A 17,229-nucleotide genomic window follows, 5' to 3' on the forward strand; every position below is an offset into this window, starting at 1 on the left:
TTTGAAGAATACACAAAATTCGCTCCATAAATTAATGACAGAATTTTCATTTTTGGGGTGAACTCTCCCTTTAATGCCTTCAAGGACAACACCAACACCCTCTGGTTTATCAGAAGCATGATGTTTGAGAACATAAATCCCAACAGTGGTGTCTTCAATGGCCTCATTGATGCAGGCTTCATCCATGCCCTGCACATAACAAACAAATATAGGTAAATGTATGAAAATAAAAAAAATATATATTATAAAGTCAGGATTTTTCCTCTGAAACACACTGCCATTTTTATTCCAAAGTGAATTATATAGGCCTAATTCATTTAATGTCAAATAGACACTATCTAAAACACACACACACACACAACTAAGTGTGTTTATTGATTTCTGATGTTAAAGATTTATCTGGAATGACCTGCAGTCCTTTAAAACTCCTCTTTGATGGGTTTTGCCCAGAAAACAACACACAAATTCTCAGAGCATCAGAGAGAGGCACACTTTCCTTAACGCCTTAATGTGCTCTGCATCCTTGATGTTGGAGATACCGCTTAAATAAATATGCATGTGGATATGGCCAAAAAAAAACTTGCCGCCACCTACTGGCGGGTTTAGTGTTTTTGTGCTGTTCTGTCCCACCTTTGTAGTGCATATATGAATTTTCTTGATACTGATTTTATTTGATTGGTAGCTCATTCTTCCTGATTGTCTTATTATTCTAATTTACTTTATTGTTTTAATTTAAATATAAGGTTATATTTAGAACTAAGGCATAATACAATTTACCTTAAAATTTAGTCCTAAACTGTGCTCCGCTTTTATTTTTAATTTAATTTACATTTTTAATTAGGAGCACAAGTGTCTGTATATGTGTTTTTTATTATTGTTTATATGGAGGGCTTAGCTAAAAGTATTACTAATCATTTTTCTTTTTTATTGAAAATGTAAATACGCCCCGCCCCCAGTCAGGCTGTGAGGCGGATCCTCGGAATATTTGGCAACCCTGTCAGATCTGCTCCAGTGCTGAGAGACGAGCACAGCACACAGACAGAGCGCTCTCGGGAAATGCTGTCTGGCTTTAGGAAACTCATCTGACGGCTTACAAAACAGTTATGACAATGTTGAAGGATCCTGTTGTCCAGTTTGGTGTGTTTTACACCTTGCTGTTTCCAGGTGTCTTTGGTTTTGGTGAGTTTCATTCTGCTGAACCTCTCGTGCTAACGGTGCCGCATCGGTGTATTATACTGTATCTTTTTATCTGTCCTTTTGTGATGCTTTCTCGTAATATTAAAATAAATAATGCTGCTACATGAATAGGCTATTTTATCGTCTAGTTTGTTTTTTAATTTAAATCTACAATTTGTTTTGTTGACTTCATTTGTAATGTAGCAAAAATGTTCCTCCTTTTTGTTGTTGTTGTTAATTTAAATGTTAAAGAGGCTTTACTAGCAGGACAAACAAGGGTTTATTTACATCATATTACAGTAACCTACCAAAAATTACCATGATATACAGCGTTTATGGGTGGTGTGTTCTTTATTTTACTAAATACCATAATCAATAATGGTAATCATTCATCACCAGTGAATATAAAAATACTTTGATTAGCATACTTTATTTAGTTTTACAAGTAATTTGCATACTATATTTTGTATGTCTCCCTCATCTATCACACCTGATTCAACTCATCAGCTCATAGTGGAGAGGGTGTGTCACAGTGGCGGCTGGTGAAAAATATTTTAGGTGGGGCTATTAGTGCAAACGCATAACGATAAATTATTATAGGAAATCTAGTTCTAGTTAATCTAGTTCATCTAGACAACAATCTAGTTCTAGTTAATCAATCCCCAGCTGTAGACTACATATCTTTAAAGTTCACTGTAGACAAATTGGATAATGGATAACAGTCTGTGTTGATACTAGAGAAAGAGAGAAGGCTCTCAAAGAAAGTGTGGGACAACATTCTTGAAGAACACCAAGTATGAGAAGAAAAATTATTTTAACTAGTATGAAACACAGTAATCCAGCTCAGAACTTCGAAACAAAAAAAGCAAAGCAAACATACAGTTACATTCCTATTGAGATCACTATTTTAATGGCAAATGTGTGTGAAACGTGGTGTGTGACTGTGAGTGAGAGAGAGAGACTGAGTGAGTAAGAGAATGACAGCATAAAAATGAATACGCTATATTCACTCAAAATTGTGGCAACAGATTACAAGCAATATTATTAAATACATTTAACAAATTAGAATTGAGTAATTAATCTAATTAATTCCTTAAGTTAACCATTTAAAATCAGTAAAATTTACAAAAAATGTTTTTAAACAAAAATATCTGAATTAAGAATTCTTTCTTTTTTTTATTTACATTAATGCTACTCGACGTCGCCGGCGCTGCCATACTGCACTCGCACTCCTCTGAGGTAAATGTCCCGCGCAGCAGGTGCACTGCTCTAATCTTGGTACTATGGGCGATATTTTCAGAGCCCCCAAACCATAAAATTCGACGACGATGATTGGCAAAATATTAACTTTTTTGCGTAGCAACAGGGGAACCATTGGCTTAAATTCCAGCACTGTAGGGCTGAGCGAACTGGCGCCCAGGGAAGACAGCCTATTGTATAAATCTCAATTTCGAAAAATGTACCCTTATGACTGGTTTTGTGGTCCAGGGTCACAAATGTGCAGTGCTGGGAGTACTTCATGGAGAGGTTTGAGAACCACTGCACTAAAAGAATAAAGATAAGACAATAAATAACTTGAGAGGAGATAAAATGAGATAAGAGAATTGCGTTGACTGAGGCAGTTGCATTTTGAACTCTGAGTTTGATAGAGCTTCTTGATAATCCAGCCAAAATTTTAAACATTTAAGGTATTATTTAATAATTTTTACCTGTATATTATCCTAAAGCTTTCACAACAACAAACAAACAAATAAGTAAAGAAAAAAGTAATAATACTGAGGTGAAGTTCACTATATGATTAATGACTGAGGCACAAGATGGTGGCAGAAATGAGAGTGAGTTTGTCTAGTAGGGCCAGTCCAGTTAACAGAATGAGTCTGAAATAAAGCATATGGCAAATTATGGCGGGAGAGGTCAGTGAAGGCCGGCTAGCCGATGAGATCATCAGCACAGACAGGACACACATACAGAAGTGCAGTTCTGTGAGAGAACCACGGCTCAAAATGACTTCACAATACACTTAAATTACCTTGGATTGTTATATACTGTTAATATTTTGTTATTATTCTTGTTATTATTTACATAATTTGAATTGCCTCATAAAACATTTGAGATGCACATTTTTTTTTCTTTGTGACCCCCACACTGAATGATTTGAGCGTCTGGAAGAGAGAAATAGAGTTATTGATCATCTGTTGGTAGTGGCGTCAGTGTTGGTCATTGCATTGATCCTATGTGCAGTAAAGCATGTTTTTATGTTTACACATTATACAAGGTTTTTTTTTTTTTTTTTTGGAATAAATTAAGGCAGGTAGTTTTATGCCATTAACTTTATGCTTAAGATCTATGACATGTAGGCTATTCCAATATGTATTTAATAAAAGCCTTAGTATTTCTGTGTCTGTTGATCTGTTAGATATTATAGAACCTAACAATGACGTTTTACTCGCGGGATCTTCATTTCTCTTGCTCTAATGGTAGATCATCACATGATCTATTAGGTTTGACTTTAGCAGGTGTCATATGTGTGTCTCTATAATGAATGAATGTTTGGGTCTAGATTTCTGATTCTTGTTCATATGGTTTTATGGGGGTTTTTTTCTTCTTTTGTGTTGCATTAAACCTTCTCTCATTTCTCTCTTGCACTTTCACTTCCGTCCTGTTGTTCTTTTCATTCCTTTATGTTTTCTTTTATGTTTTCTTTCTCTATTCTTGTTGTGTTCAGCCAGCAATACATTGAAATGCTCTGGCCCAGTTTTGAGCTGTTTTTTTAAACTAGAGTATGGGTTCTTGAAGGTGGTATGTAGCCTTTGGTTTTATTTTCACACTTGTATCACAGGAAAACCACAGTTAGGTCTGATCTGAGTGGATGTGCATACGTCACTGATCACACGTGGTTACAGCTGCAAATCAGTGTGGCCTTAAACCTCAATAATCAAACAAAGCAACAGTGCGTGTATAGGCATAGGCAGTCTTTAACCATCCAAACAGGGTAAATCCAACATAGAAGTAAGCACCACAACACCTAGTAAACACAAGCCCTGATAACCAAGAACTGAAACGGCGGAACTTAAGCACGAGTAAGTGAAGTGATAAAGAGATGATTGACAGTACGTAACTGAAACTAATGAGTGTCCACAGACTAACTAAGGGAAAACGATGCTGACTGAAAACAAAGTTATATACATGAAGACTTCAAATGCAAAAGCCTATAAAGCCCAAAACACACTGCACGATTTTAGCAATCCTTTATAGGCGGCTGCATATATGAAAAAAACCCACCTGACCCTAAAAAAATTCTAACAAAAGGTTTCTCAGTTGTTTTTTGTAGTATTAGGTGTCCTTAACAACATACTAAAAGTTTACCAAAGTTTGACCACTAGAAACGTGTAATTTTCAAGATGGTGTCCAAGATGGGCAGGAAGCCCTTAAAATATCCTAACTCCTTCATTATTTGACCTAGCCAAGTAATCTTGGTGTCTAACCCCATGTTTTCTTGGTCTATGAATCCATTGGACTTGTCTAAATTGCACTGACATGATTACATACTTATGGAATACATGATTTTGTGAGATTACTGTAAGGTTTTATCATTGTTTGGGGTGAACCAGAGATGTAAACGATTTAGCCTATGTCATGTAACTCCTACTCAGTAAGTGTTTTTGGACACACACCCTTTTGTTTGCTAAAACACAGACTTGACATTCAATGTAAAAGTTATTGCGCCCAAAAGTAACTTAAATTGGAGTTGTATAACTTTGATCATACATAACTCTGAATTAGCCCGAACAGAGGCCTGTGTGTGAACCCTCTAAAATGGTCACTCATTTCAATTGGAATAAGGTAATACATATGTAATGCATCCTCTATAGATGTTTTGAGTATAAAGGTGGCATTATACTTATCCCAACAAAACTAAATTCACAATTTTCAGGAATTCAGAAGATGGTGGAAGAGAATACTGGCATTTGATATTGCTTGTCTCATTGAAATGTTGTTGGCAGCACAGTGTATACCATTTTGCTCAAACAAAATTCATCCTTGACTACTTAAACCACCCACCCCCCCACCAAGAATTCTAACACATGAAAAAGGCCAACAATGTGTGAGTGTGTTAAGAGAGGATGACATTGTTGAATTAGCTTGAGAAAAAAGTACACTCCAAATGCAATTTTGACCATGAGTCCTATTGTTGTAAACCAAGAAACTTGCCCCATTTGCTGTAAAAACTTAAGAGATGGCTCTGATGTGGTTGAGGTTCATCAGAAGGGAGCTGATGGAATCAACAATGCAAGTGTACAAAGAGACGACGACGTACACATTTCCGCTGGTGAAATAGTACACTCAAAATGTTGACAGAAGTACATAAATAAAAAAGACATTAAAATCCAACAAGATAATAAATCTGAGCCACCAAAAAGAAGTACCAGAGAAGCAACTGGTCCTTTCAACAGCCAAACTGATTGGCTTTTCTGTGGGACTACGATAACACATGGAAGTAAAGACACAAGTAGTGTTAAGACTGATACGTTTGCAGAGTCCATTCTTGAGTGTTGTGACAATCATGCAGATCAATGGGCTTTCACTGGATTGGAAAGAAAGACATGAACACAGTGGATTGGGGATGGAAACTGGTGAACAACCGGTTCCTGCCAGTTATGACCAGTAAGACTGCTGCCCCAGAAAGCCTCCTGCAGATGATCCACTGTAATTGCACAACTGCCTGCCGAACACAACGGTGCAGTTGCAGGGCATATGGACTACCGTGCATGCCTGCTTTACCCCTTTTCCACCAAAGCAGTTCCAGTGCTGGTTCGGAGCCAGAGCCTAGTTTCGAACCGGTTCTTTGTTTTTTCGACACCCAAAGCACCAGCTCCGAACCAGTAAAAGCGGTTCGTAAGTAGCACCAAAACATTGCTGGGCTAGAAGGAAGAACCGCTTGTGTCAGGGGCTGGGGGCGGGGTTACTGTGACCAACAAGACGAACAGAAACTTGGACCGCCATATTTGAAATAGCAGCTAAACGCTAACACGTTTGATTCGCCGTGTTTGGATGCCGATGTAGGTTCGCAAAGCCATTCGGTGCAAGGCATATCGGGGTGCTGCGGGAGCGACTGGAAAGCAGACGGCTCTTTATGCTTTTGGATCGCTCTCGCGGTGCTTAAGTGTGTTGTATGCCGATCGATCGAACATGAATGAACACATTTGACTAGCTAGTAGCCGACCCCAAAAAACTACTACTATCATTTTTATAGCTGTGCAGGCCATAAACTTTACACATGGTGGAGGGGGAAACAATTGCTGCTGGGACAGGTAAGCTTTTTCCCCACAAAAGCAAGATCACCTTTTTTATGTTAAAATCATGCACATAGTAGTGCAACTGACTTCTTGAAATGTTTTATGGACAGCAAAACTGCATGTATTTGACTGAAAATATAGAATCGTCAACAAGCTAACTATAAAGAAAGCCCCGTGAATGTTTATATAGTTGTTAATGAATGGGATGCTACATTTTATTCAAAATTAAATATCTACAACTTTGGCTTCAATAAGATTTTCCCAGAAAACCTGGCATCCTCCACGATTCCTATTCAGTCCAACAGCAAAGCACTTGAATGCGACAAGCTTGTAATCAGGACTTCTGAAATTGGAAGTAGGACATTTTGATAGCACACAAAGGCAGTATTATTACTTATTTCCTTACAGGAATCCAGAAAATTTCATTACCCAATTCTAGATGGGTAGATACAGCTGCAGCTCACATGAATGAAAGTGGCATGTCTGAACTAGTTGATACAGGAAATCAGCAGTCTAATAACACCCGCTTCGGATGTTATCACTCTATTGAATAGGCGTTATCAGTGGATATCAGGTCATAAATATGGACCAGAAGGGTCCTGCTGCGCCTGCTGGTAGCTGAGAAGGCTGTTATCATCTATCCACAAGGTTAATCACCGCACACATGTATGAAGGTGAAGTTACCACTGGAGGACCACGGTTACTGTGGTAAACTCATAGTAAATATCGAGGTTATAGTGTTTAACTACAAATACCACAGTAAAACTATGATTACGGTGGGAGAAGCATGGTGTATTTTGTGGTTACTGTGCATTGACCACACATGACATGGTCGAGTGACGGTTACTATGGTAAAAATATGGTAAATGTGTGGACTTTTTACACGATTCCTTTCCCACCATAGGCAAATTTTAAATGAATAACTTCATTCATAAACATGAAACAATGGAGTATTTTACGAGACGGTACCTGTATATGTCCTGAAGTCATCTAAATCCATCTTTTAATGCGCTATTTCGCTGGTCTTTGGTCCGTGTGCAGTTGTTGGGGAAATGATCGCCTCTGCTGGTCCTCCAGTGGTAACTTCACCTTCATACATGTGTGCGGTGATTAACCTTGTGGATAGATGATAACAGCCAGCAGGCGCAGCAGGACCCTTCTGGTCCATATCTATGACCTGATAACCACTAATAACGCCTATTCAATAGAGTGATAACATCCGAAGCGGGTTCTAATAAAGAGTATGCACTAGCAATAAACAAAAAGAGCAAGATGAATCACACTTTAGCAGTTCTTTGAACCTTTCTCACTGTACGATACAGGACCACCGGTTAGGAGCCACGATCACAGAAATCGCCAAGATTCGTTCACGATGCCAGTCTGGGACAGCCGGAAATCGTGCAGTGTGTCTCGGGCTTAAGGGCCATCTGAAATGTTTTTTCTAAAATGAGCATTTTTATCAGGCTCCTATATTTATGTTCAGTTATTTCACTTTAATGGCAACAACCTATTCATTGCCATGAAGTAAAATTACAGAACCCAAACATTGGAGTCTGATTAAAATGCTCATTTTAGAAGAACATTTCAGATGGCACATACAGGCTTTTGCATTTGAAGCCTTCGTACATATAGTGACTAGTTGACAAATAAAAATTGGACTGTGTCCATTGGTAGCAAAAATGTAGAAAAAAACAACTTAACATGAGAAAAATGTATCTTCATTCTTAGAGTTACAAATAGCATGAGAGAGGTTTATCTTCAATTATAGAGTTTTTATTTATTTATTTATTACATTTTGTCACACCATAGGACACGTTGATACGTCAATTACCCATATATATATATATATATATATATATATATATATATATTCCCTTTATACATCAAAACTGAACTGTTAGTAAGCACTGTTAACAGCACTAAACTTCCTTTTTCAAGCAAAAAGTGATTTCTGCTTTCTAAATTTCACTTCTGTTCTCATAAATGTTCTCAAACATTATTGCAAGTCTTTGAATTTTTTTCATTGCTAATTTTTCCTCAAAGTTCCTATGCAGAAAGTGCATTATGGGCTTTATATGTTCAACACTGTTTTTTTGTGCTTGTGTGGTGTAACATTTTACAATCTAACACCGATAACTAAACATTCCCAGTAAGGGCCATTATTAAAGCTGTAAAATAATTTGTGTCTGCTCTGATGGCTCCAGTGGCTTAATTTAAAAGGTTAATTTTGTTTTTCTTATTTACCAATTAGTAATCATAATCATAACCAGCATAGACACCCAGTACAGTAAAAACCTTCAACCAATGTTTTTTTCTAATTTATTTTAATAATAATAATAATATATTGATATTAAAGCATTGTATATGTACCAAAGTAGCAATGCATACTAATATATGTCTATATTTTACAACAATAAATTCCATGAACATGATTAACCAAATCCCTTATTCAGTGTTTAGAAATGATTGTCTGTTATGTGTGATAATGTTGAATGTAGTGATTCAGAGTACACACACACACCCACACAGACAGACAGACTTTTAGACCCTAATCCACCACAAGTCTGAATGTTTTTCTTCCCCTGAGTCTTTATATTGAGTAAGACCTGCATTTCCTCTGATGCACATGCTATCAGCCACTTCCTCAGTTCAGAATGAGCTTAAATAGCATGCTGTTATGATGGTTGGTCATCCTAAAAACACTTTAATTGCATTTATTTGTATTTATCTAAGGTCTGTTTTTTTAAGTACTGTGACTCACAAATAGGTTAGTATCAGATTATACATTACCAATCAAATAATACAAATGGAAGTATGAAAATTACTATTTTTTCCTTGCTGAAATATAAAAAAAATATATTTTATATTTGTTTTCCACTCTCATTTTATTCATTTATATTTGGATAAGATTCAGCTGTGTGTCCAAAATTCAGTGATTGTGTTTGAGCAAAACTCAAAATCTAGTCCAAGATTGTGACATCTCTGAAGACGACATCCGTTTTAAGAATAACTCCACATTTCAGTAGCTGTTCAGCAATATTAAAAGGATTCGTTGTTCTCATGAGCTTTGAGTTTGTACTAAATAGACCAGGGGTGTCAAACTCAATTCCTGGAGGGGCCGGAGCCCTGCAGAGTTTGGATGCAACCCTAATTAAACACACCTGATCTAACTAATCAAGTCCTTCAGGTTTAATTGAAAACTGCATAGTATATGTGTTGGAGTAGGGTTGGAACGAAACTCTGCAGGGCTGCGGCCCTCCAGGAACTGAGTTTGACACCCATGCAATAGACTAATAAACTTGTTTTTTCTCTACAGTTCCTTCTCCAACAAACGTCAGCGTTGTTTGTCACAACTTTGTGAATATCCTCTATTGGAACTACAGTAACCCAACTGAACAGATGAAGTTTGGCGTAATGGTCAAACCTTATGAAAGGTATGTGTGTGTCCAAAAAAAAAAAAATCAGAAAATGTGGCATTACTTAATCATTCTGTCCCATTTATCTCTAGTGCTTCCCAAAGAGTTGACACCTCTCAGACGTACCTTGATATCAGCAGCTACAGCAGAGATGTGGGGGATGATTACTTTGTGTCTGTGACGGCACATGATGGGCAAGAGAAATCAGAAAACATCTCCATTAGATTCACCTACAGCAAAGACTATTTTAATGTGAACACACATAAATATAAATGTAAGTTATCTGAATATAACTAAATCATATGGATACAGTAATACTGTTTATTACAGTGCTTCCAAGGCACTGTTGATGATGAAACACTGTCAATATTTTGCAGACATTTTAGGGCTTGCTTCCTATAAAACATTTGCGGTTCATTCAACCCAAACTATTTAGTGTACAGACTCAATTCAAACATTTAATTAGCCTTTCGGCCAAAGTATACTTCAGTTTTTACGCATACGCGAGGGTCTGCATACAGTGTTTGTGATGTGAATTGCATCACCTGATCTCTGTAACTTTAAGCGCACATTGCACATTGACTTGGTTTTGCACTAATCAGCAGACCCGAGCCGCTGTTTCACAGTAGAAAATGAAACTGAAGAGATGGCAAAACAGCAGCGCTTATTTTATAAGATAGCGGCTGCTTTAGTTTAAAAGAGTACAAAGACATTTTATCGGTCTGGAGAAACATAGCGCAGACACTGGACAAGGATGGAACAGAGACTGCAACAACAACACATGCTTATGAGGTGTAGTTTACAGGAACACAAAGATATTTTTATTGCTCATAACTTCTGGAGAGAAATATTTTTAGTTTTAGTTTTTTTCTTGTTATTTTGACTTTCTTAATGTAATATCAGCGTTTGCTTTTTCCAGGCTCTTTGGACTTCCCAGCTATAAATACGTCTCTCCACAAAGATGTGATTAAGGCGTCCTTTCAGCACCCTTTCATGCTTCATAAGCAAGACATACTGAATGAAGAATTCGAGTACGCAATCACACATGAGGAGGTTGGAAAAGCAGTCGCACAGACTCCCCATTGTCCTTCTTCAAATGTTAGTCATGTTAGGATGTTGAATTGTTAAAATGTTCTTTTCTCCTTCCACAGCAAAAGGTTTTATACTCGTGTTTTGTGGAGGAGAAACTGTGCATTGCAGAAATCTACCTGAACCAAAGCGTTGCTGGACAGTGTGTTGAGCTGAAGCTTGAAGGGAAGATTGCTGGTATCCCTTCATACACCTACAGAAACGTGTGTGTCCCTCAGCAGACGCCTGAGACCGGTAAAAGCATTATCAGTTACTTAATTGATGCTCCTATTCCCTATACACTCAGTGTCGTATAGTCCACTACATGAGAAAGGGGTGAAAAAAATCATGCACCAGAGAGGGCTGTGGAGCTGTCGCTTAAACACTTTAATTCCACGAGACCCTAACAGTGACGCATTTCTTTGCCACAAGCTGAACCAAACAGAACAGCAATCTATTTATTGTTGTTGTTAATTTTTTTTAATGTAACATATACTACTGAAATATGATTAAAAGTATACTGATTCCAAAAATACATTGTTTGGCCAAATTTTAGCATCTTCTGTATTGAGAAGAGAATGCAATCCCATAATACATTGTAACAAACTTGTTGCAACAAGCCAATCCAAGGCGGTTGCTAAAAACATTTTTAATTCATAAATATTTTTTCTGAACTTTATCTTTACCTTTAATAAAATCATTATTATTTGTGAGTACTAGAGTAGACACTTCATTAAATTGTTCTTGACTTTTCTGTAGACAAAACGGCAATAATTGCAGCTTTGCTAGGCGGAGGGACCATTGTGCTCTTCATTATCATTGGCTTTGTGTGGCTGCTCTGGAGGAGACCGTCCAAAATACATCCATATTTAGTATGTGTCTTTCAGTCCTTTCACTTTGTGTTTTTTCTTCATAATTCTAGAACTGTTCCTTAAGAAGTTTTTTGTTATTCATATGTTATGCTGTTGACTCCTAGCAGTGCCAAGACTAACCATTTGCTCCTTTCCATATGCAGCGGGATATTTTATCCTGTAACACTCATCATACAAAGCTTGTTTCCCAACCTGAGCAGACAGACATTTCTCCAGTGACATCACATGGACCCGCCAGTTCCCCGACTGAGGAAGACTGCAAAACAGTCTTAACACTTGACGACACCGTAGTGGATCTCCCTGAGGTTTCTGAAGAGGACATTGATTTTGAAGATTCTGAAGGCTTCGGCAGGTCGTCTGACTATGACAGTCCCAAATTCTTGCAGGAGATGAGTACTGAGGGATACGGCCCTCGACCACCGGTGCTTTAGGTCTGAACGCAGGGGTGCCGTAAGGGGGGGGTTAGGACGATTCTAAGGGCCTGACGATGGGGGGGGGGTGATTTTCTACTGAGGGGAAAGCTAGAGCCCTGCATTTCGGCCCGGGCCCCGCCTTTTTTTTTACGCCTTTAGGGCCAGGCTTCGGGCCAATTTTCACGTCATAGTTCCGACGCGGGTCAGGCCTCGGGCCTGTTTTAGGCTTCTCCTTATTTTTATATTTTAGACATCCATCTATTAGTGATGAAAAACATTGCCGCGCTGGTGGAAACAACACGAGACCGTGCCGCGACTGTCAAGAGCGGCTCGACGGTGTTTAGAGTCCCACAGTAGCAGCGAGTGCCATCATCGCAGCTGAAGAGTTCTGCGTTCAAATGCATGCAATAGGCTGAAGCTTGCTGCAAAGCCCCAGCAAAAGTGTTACCATGAATGTGTTGGGGGCAAATAGTAAGGAGATATTTGAATTATTTACTAATAAATTAGTGTCTGTGGCAGTGTTGCAAAGATGAAGATGACTCTCATCTCCTCATTAGACGCGGCTTTAGAGAGAAGTGCATCTTCATGGATTATAATGAACCAGTTTTTGTTTTCAATTTGATTTATTATGTTAAGTAGTAATTTAAAGCTTTCTATAGATATATTTATCATGTCTGTGAGGCGTGTATTCGCTGACTTTCGTTTCATTTTTGTGAAGCGCTCCTGTTCAAGACGAGACGGTGCATCATTGTTTTATTTTATAAAATTATTTTATATATTTTATAAAAAGTTTTGTTGATATTGTGAGTGCACACAAATAAAAGACCCTTTACAGTTCCGAATGATGTATTACTCTTACTTTTATGAGCAAAGATTATGCAGTAAGTTGTTTCCATTGAAAAAAATGCAATTGATTGCACTGGTGCCTCCATGTCCTGCACTTTAGCTTCCACTCTCCTCACAAACTACTGGATATAGCGCACATTTATCTGGGTTTAATGTTTAAACCTAGATAAGGCTTAAACATTAGATTGTTATATGCTTGTATATCTATAGATTTTATTTTAGGCAAGTCGTGATGATGGGAGAAGGCTAAATTGATCAAACATGGCTATGATCAGCCTGCCGGTCTGCCGCTGGCCGCTCGGTCGTTACTTTAAGAAAGAAAGAAAACTTATTTAGCGAACAAAAAAATGCTCCAAATGTTTTTCTAAATTAACTTAATAAAAAAACGAAACAAAATATAATTACTTTGCCATTACATAGACAACTGAACAATTTAATAGCTAATCTGATTTGGGAGAAGGGGGAAAAAAGACAGGCTCGGGTCGAACTCGGGCTGGTAATTCTGTCAAGTTCTCGGACACGGGCCGGGCTAGGGCCTGAGCGTCTAATTTGAGACCCTAGCCACACCAACAAACCCATCCCCCCCGCCCCCTCACAGGAGGGCCTGAGTGAATATGCTGTCCAGGGGGCCCAGAATCCATAGCGGCACCCCTGTCTGAGCGTGTGTAAGAATGACACTGGAAAGTGTTTGCATTTCTTGTGGAAAGATGTCCTGGTCACACCAAGTCATTGATATCATTTTTTGGTCCATTAAAGGCTTGTGTTGTGTGCACTGTGACAAAACTACATCGCACCCTTTACAATCAATGCTGTGTACAATGCAGGCAGTGACGTCTGGATCTCACAGTGCCATGGGGAGCTTCCCACTAACCTGTATTAAAATGTGTAAATAAAATCACTTATCTAGCGAAACAAACAAGTAAAAACAACAAAAGAGCAGGTAGAAATATTAAGGATATCTACACAGAAATAAAAAAGTTATAGAAAAATTTAATTTTTATTAACTTTTTATTAAATCCCTTATTAAAAATTAAATAAGGGATAAATAGATTAAATAGAAAAAAAATTAAATCATTATTTTAATTAAATAATAATACAGGCATTTCCCGTACAGTGGGCAGTATTTTTACAGGCTTTTCTTGTAGTGATTATGCCACTTTAGAAAAGTTATGTGAAAATGATCATTTTTACTGAAAAGCACTGATGTAGGCATCCGTTAACCAATGAGAATTTCAGCTGCTGTAACTTTCACATTGGAGAACTTTGCCAAGCTGAATATATCACTTGATTGTCACTATATACACATCTAGGCAGTGGTTTGTTACATTTGTAAAGTGTTTGCATTGATAACTCGTCTGTCTACTAAAAGCTACTTTTAATATCTGCCAAACACTTTTCTTTAATTGTACATTTCTCCAGCAGAAAAGATGTTAAACATTGTAGGTTAAGAGTACATAAATACAAAAAAGAACAGCATTACTCTGAATGCCTCATGAACAAGTGTATATATATATATAAAATAATATAGTCGTGATGTTACTACTTAGTGTTTACAAAAATGCCCAGATCTGAGTTAAGGGGGGAAAATATGTGCCTTTTTTTTCTTTTTTACTTAATGCACTTAATTAAACAGTTCTATTTTTGCTCAAATTCTTCTAATCTTGTATTAGAAGTAAATGTATGATCTTTGACAAATGAAGCAAATTTGCACTTAATCAAATTTGATCAAGAATGAGGAATATAGGATAGTCTACTACACTGACTAGAAAAGGTGACCGTAAAGAAGGCTCCCTCAGTTACAAAATTAGCTTGGGGCCTCAAAATAACAATCCCATGATTTACTAATCATACAAAGTATTCTCATTTACATTTGGCAAAAGCTTGTATCAAAATTAACATTAAATATATTCAATGCATACATTTGATCAGTATGGGTATTTCCAGGAAATTGCACTCATGGTCTTGCTCTTGCAGGTGCTATATTTTACCAGTTGAGTTTGATGAGTTTGATGATTTTGTGCATGTGTGTCAAGTCTCTGCACTTTGCTCTATTTGTTTCTTTTATAATGGATTTAAAAAAAAGAAAAAAGATCTTTGTATATAATGTCTATTTAATGTTCATGTGCTTTTCTATTTTAAGTTGTAAGACATTTTTGATCACAATAAATTTATTGATTGGCTGCTTCATTACGTTAACTGTTGATTAAAATGTCACTGCTTAAATAATTTTTCAACAGTTGGCAAAACAGTTTATAGACAAGCTGTTATTTGTAGGTGAATACATTTAATATACACTATATATATATATATATATATGAAATTTCAACAGTGTAACGAGTTGTGAAGAACGCATTACTTGTTTAAACTTTCTCCAATAAAACATTCAAATATCAAACAGCAGTGTGATTTTAGACAATGAACTGAGCATAGCTGGTTGTTCCTCGTATTGCATTGTTCTGTATTGCATTGGCTGAGAGACCAATCTGCTAAAAATAATTAAAGAAACACTTTATAATCAGAGTATAGCATCAAGTCAATTAAATTCCTGGGATATTGATCTGGGGTGCGTTTCCCAAAAGCATCGTTAGCTAACTATGGTGGGAAGTCCCATTGAACTCTATTGGTAACAACGTAACTTGCGACCATAGTTGCTTTTGGGAAACGCACCCCTGGTCAGTTAAGTAGCAGAGGGGGTTGTTAATCAGTTTCAGCTGCTTTGGTGTTAATGAAATTAACAGCAGGTGCACTAGATGGGCAACAATGAGATGATCCCCAAAACAGGAATGTTTTACTGGTGGAGGCCATTGACATTTTTTTTCCCTACATCTTTTCTGACTGTTTTTCACTCGTTTTGCATTTGGCTAGGGTCAGTGTCACTACTGGTAGCATGAGGCAATACCTGGACCCTACAGAAGTTGCAATGAGGCAATCCAACTCCTCCAGGATGGCACATCAATACGTGCCAATGCCAGAAGGTTTGCTGTGTCTCCCAGCTCAGTCTCAAGAGCAAGGAGGAAATTCCAGGAGACAGGCAGTTACTCTAGGAGAGCTGGACAGGGCCGTAGAATCAAAACAAAAATCAAATCACTTTTATTGTCACATCACCACAGCACACGTGCCTTGGTGAGTGAAATTCTTGAGAGCGTGCTCCAGACAGTGCAGAAACAATTTACATATAGACATTACCATACATACTTACAGACTTATACAGATGACAATGTGTAATATACACATACGTATACTCAGTACACACAGTGTACTATTAGACATACTTACAGTTATCAATACACATTATACACAGTATGTACACATTCTACATTATGTACACATATATACACACAATAATATGCGAAGATGCAGCAGATTATACATAAACTGGATACGCAAATGTCATGGATGTGCATTGGATGGTATCCAGTGGTAGCAAAAAGATTGTTGTATTTGTGCAGTAGTGTACTGGTAGTCCAGTTTGATCTGTATGGGATTAAAGTGCAGTGCGTGGCATACCGTAAGGTGGGAGTATGCTGTAGGGTGTATTAGTTCTGACTGTTCATCAGCCTGATAGCCTGAGGAAAAAAGCTATCCCTCAGTCGGCTAGTGCGGGATCGGATGCTGCAGAGACGTCTTCCTGAGGGCAGCAGAGAGAGCAGTCTGTGGGACGGGTGGCTGGAGTCACTGATGATCCTCCGGGCTTTCCTTATACACCGCCTGGCGTAGATGTCCTGGAGGGAGGGAAGCTCACCTCCAACAATGTGACGGGCAGTTCGCACGACCCTTTGCAGAGCTTTACGGTTGCCAGCGGGGCTGTTTCCAAACCAGGCGGTGATGCAGCCAGTCAGGATGCTCTCCACAGTGCAGGTGTAAAGTTGTAAGTGTAAAGTGTAAATGTTCTGAGGATGCTGGGGCTCATTCCAAACTTCCTCAGCCGTCTCAGGAAGAAGAGGCGTTGGTGTGTCTTCTTTAGCACTGCGTCTGTGTGAGCAGACCATGTGAGATACTCAGTGAGGTGAACTCCGAGGAACTTAAAGCTGTTTACCCGCTCCACAGGTGTCATGTCGATTGTGATGGGTGTGTGTTCTCTGCTCTGTCTCCTGAAATCCACCACCAGCTCCTTGGTCTTATCGATGTTGAGTGAGAGGTG

At 38.1% G+C, this 17,229-nt stretch overlaps 1 protein-coding gene across 1 annotated transcript; it reads left to right on the plus strand.

The window, feature by feature from the left end:
- Positions 1 to 1,005: 1,005 nt before the first annotated feature.
- On the plus strand, positions 1,006 to 13,076 carry LOC306884477 (interferon gamma receptor 1-like). The gene is made up of 7 exons (XM_079440370.1): positions 1,006 to 1,179; positions 9,790 to 9,907; positions 9,982 to 10,163; positions 10,809 to 10,942; positions 11,041 to 11,212; positions 11,717 to 11,829; positions 11,973 to 13,076. The coding sequence occupies exons 1-7, from the start codon at positions 1,104 to 1,106 to the stop codon at positions 12,258 to 12,260; spliced, it is 1,083 nt and encodes a 360-aa protein (XP_079296496.1). The 5' UTR covers positions 1,006 to 1,103; the 3' UTR covers positions 12,261 to 13,076.
- The last annotated feature ends 4,153 nt before the right edge of the window (positions 13,077 to 17,229 follow it).

The sequence above is a fragment of the Barbus barbus genome (assembly GCF_936440315.1).
Source record: "Barbus barbus genome assembly, chromosome: 18".
In the NCBI taxonomy this organism is placed as follows: Eukaryota; Metazoa; Chordata; class Actinopteri; order Cypriniformes; family Cyprinidae; genus Barbus; species Barbus barbus.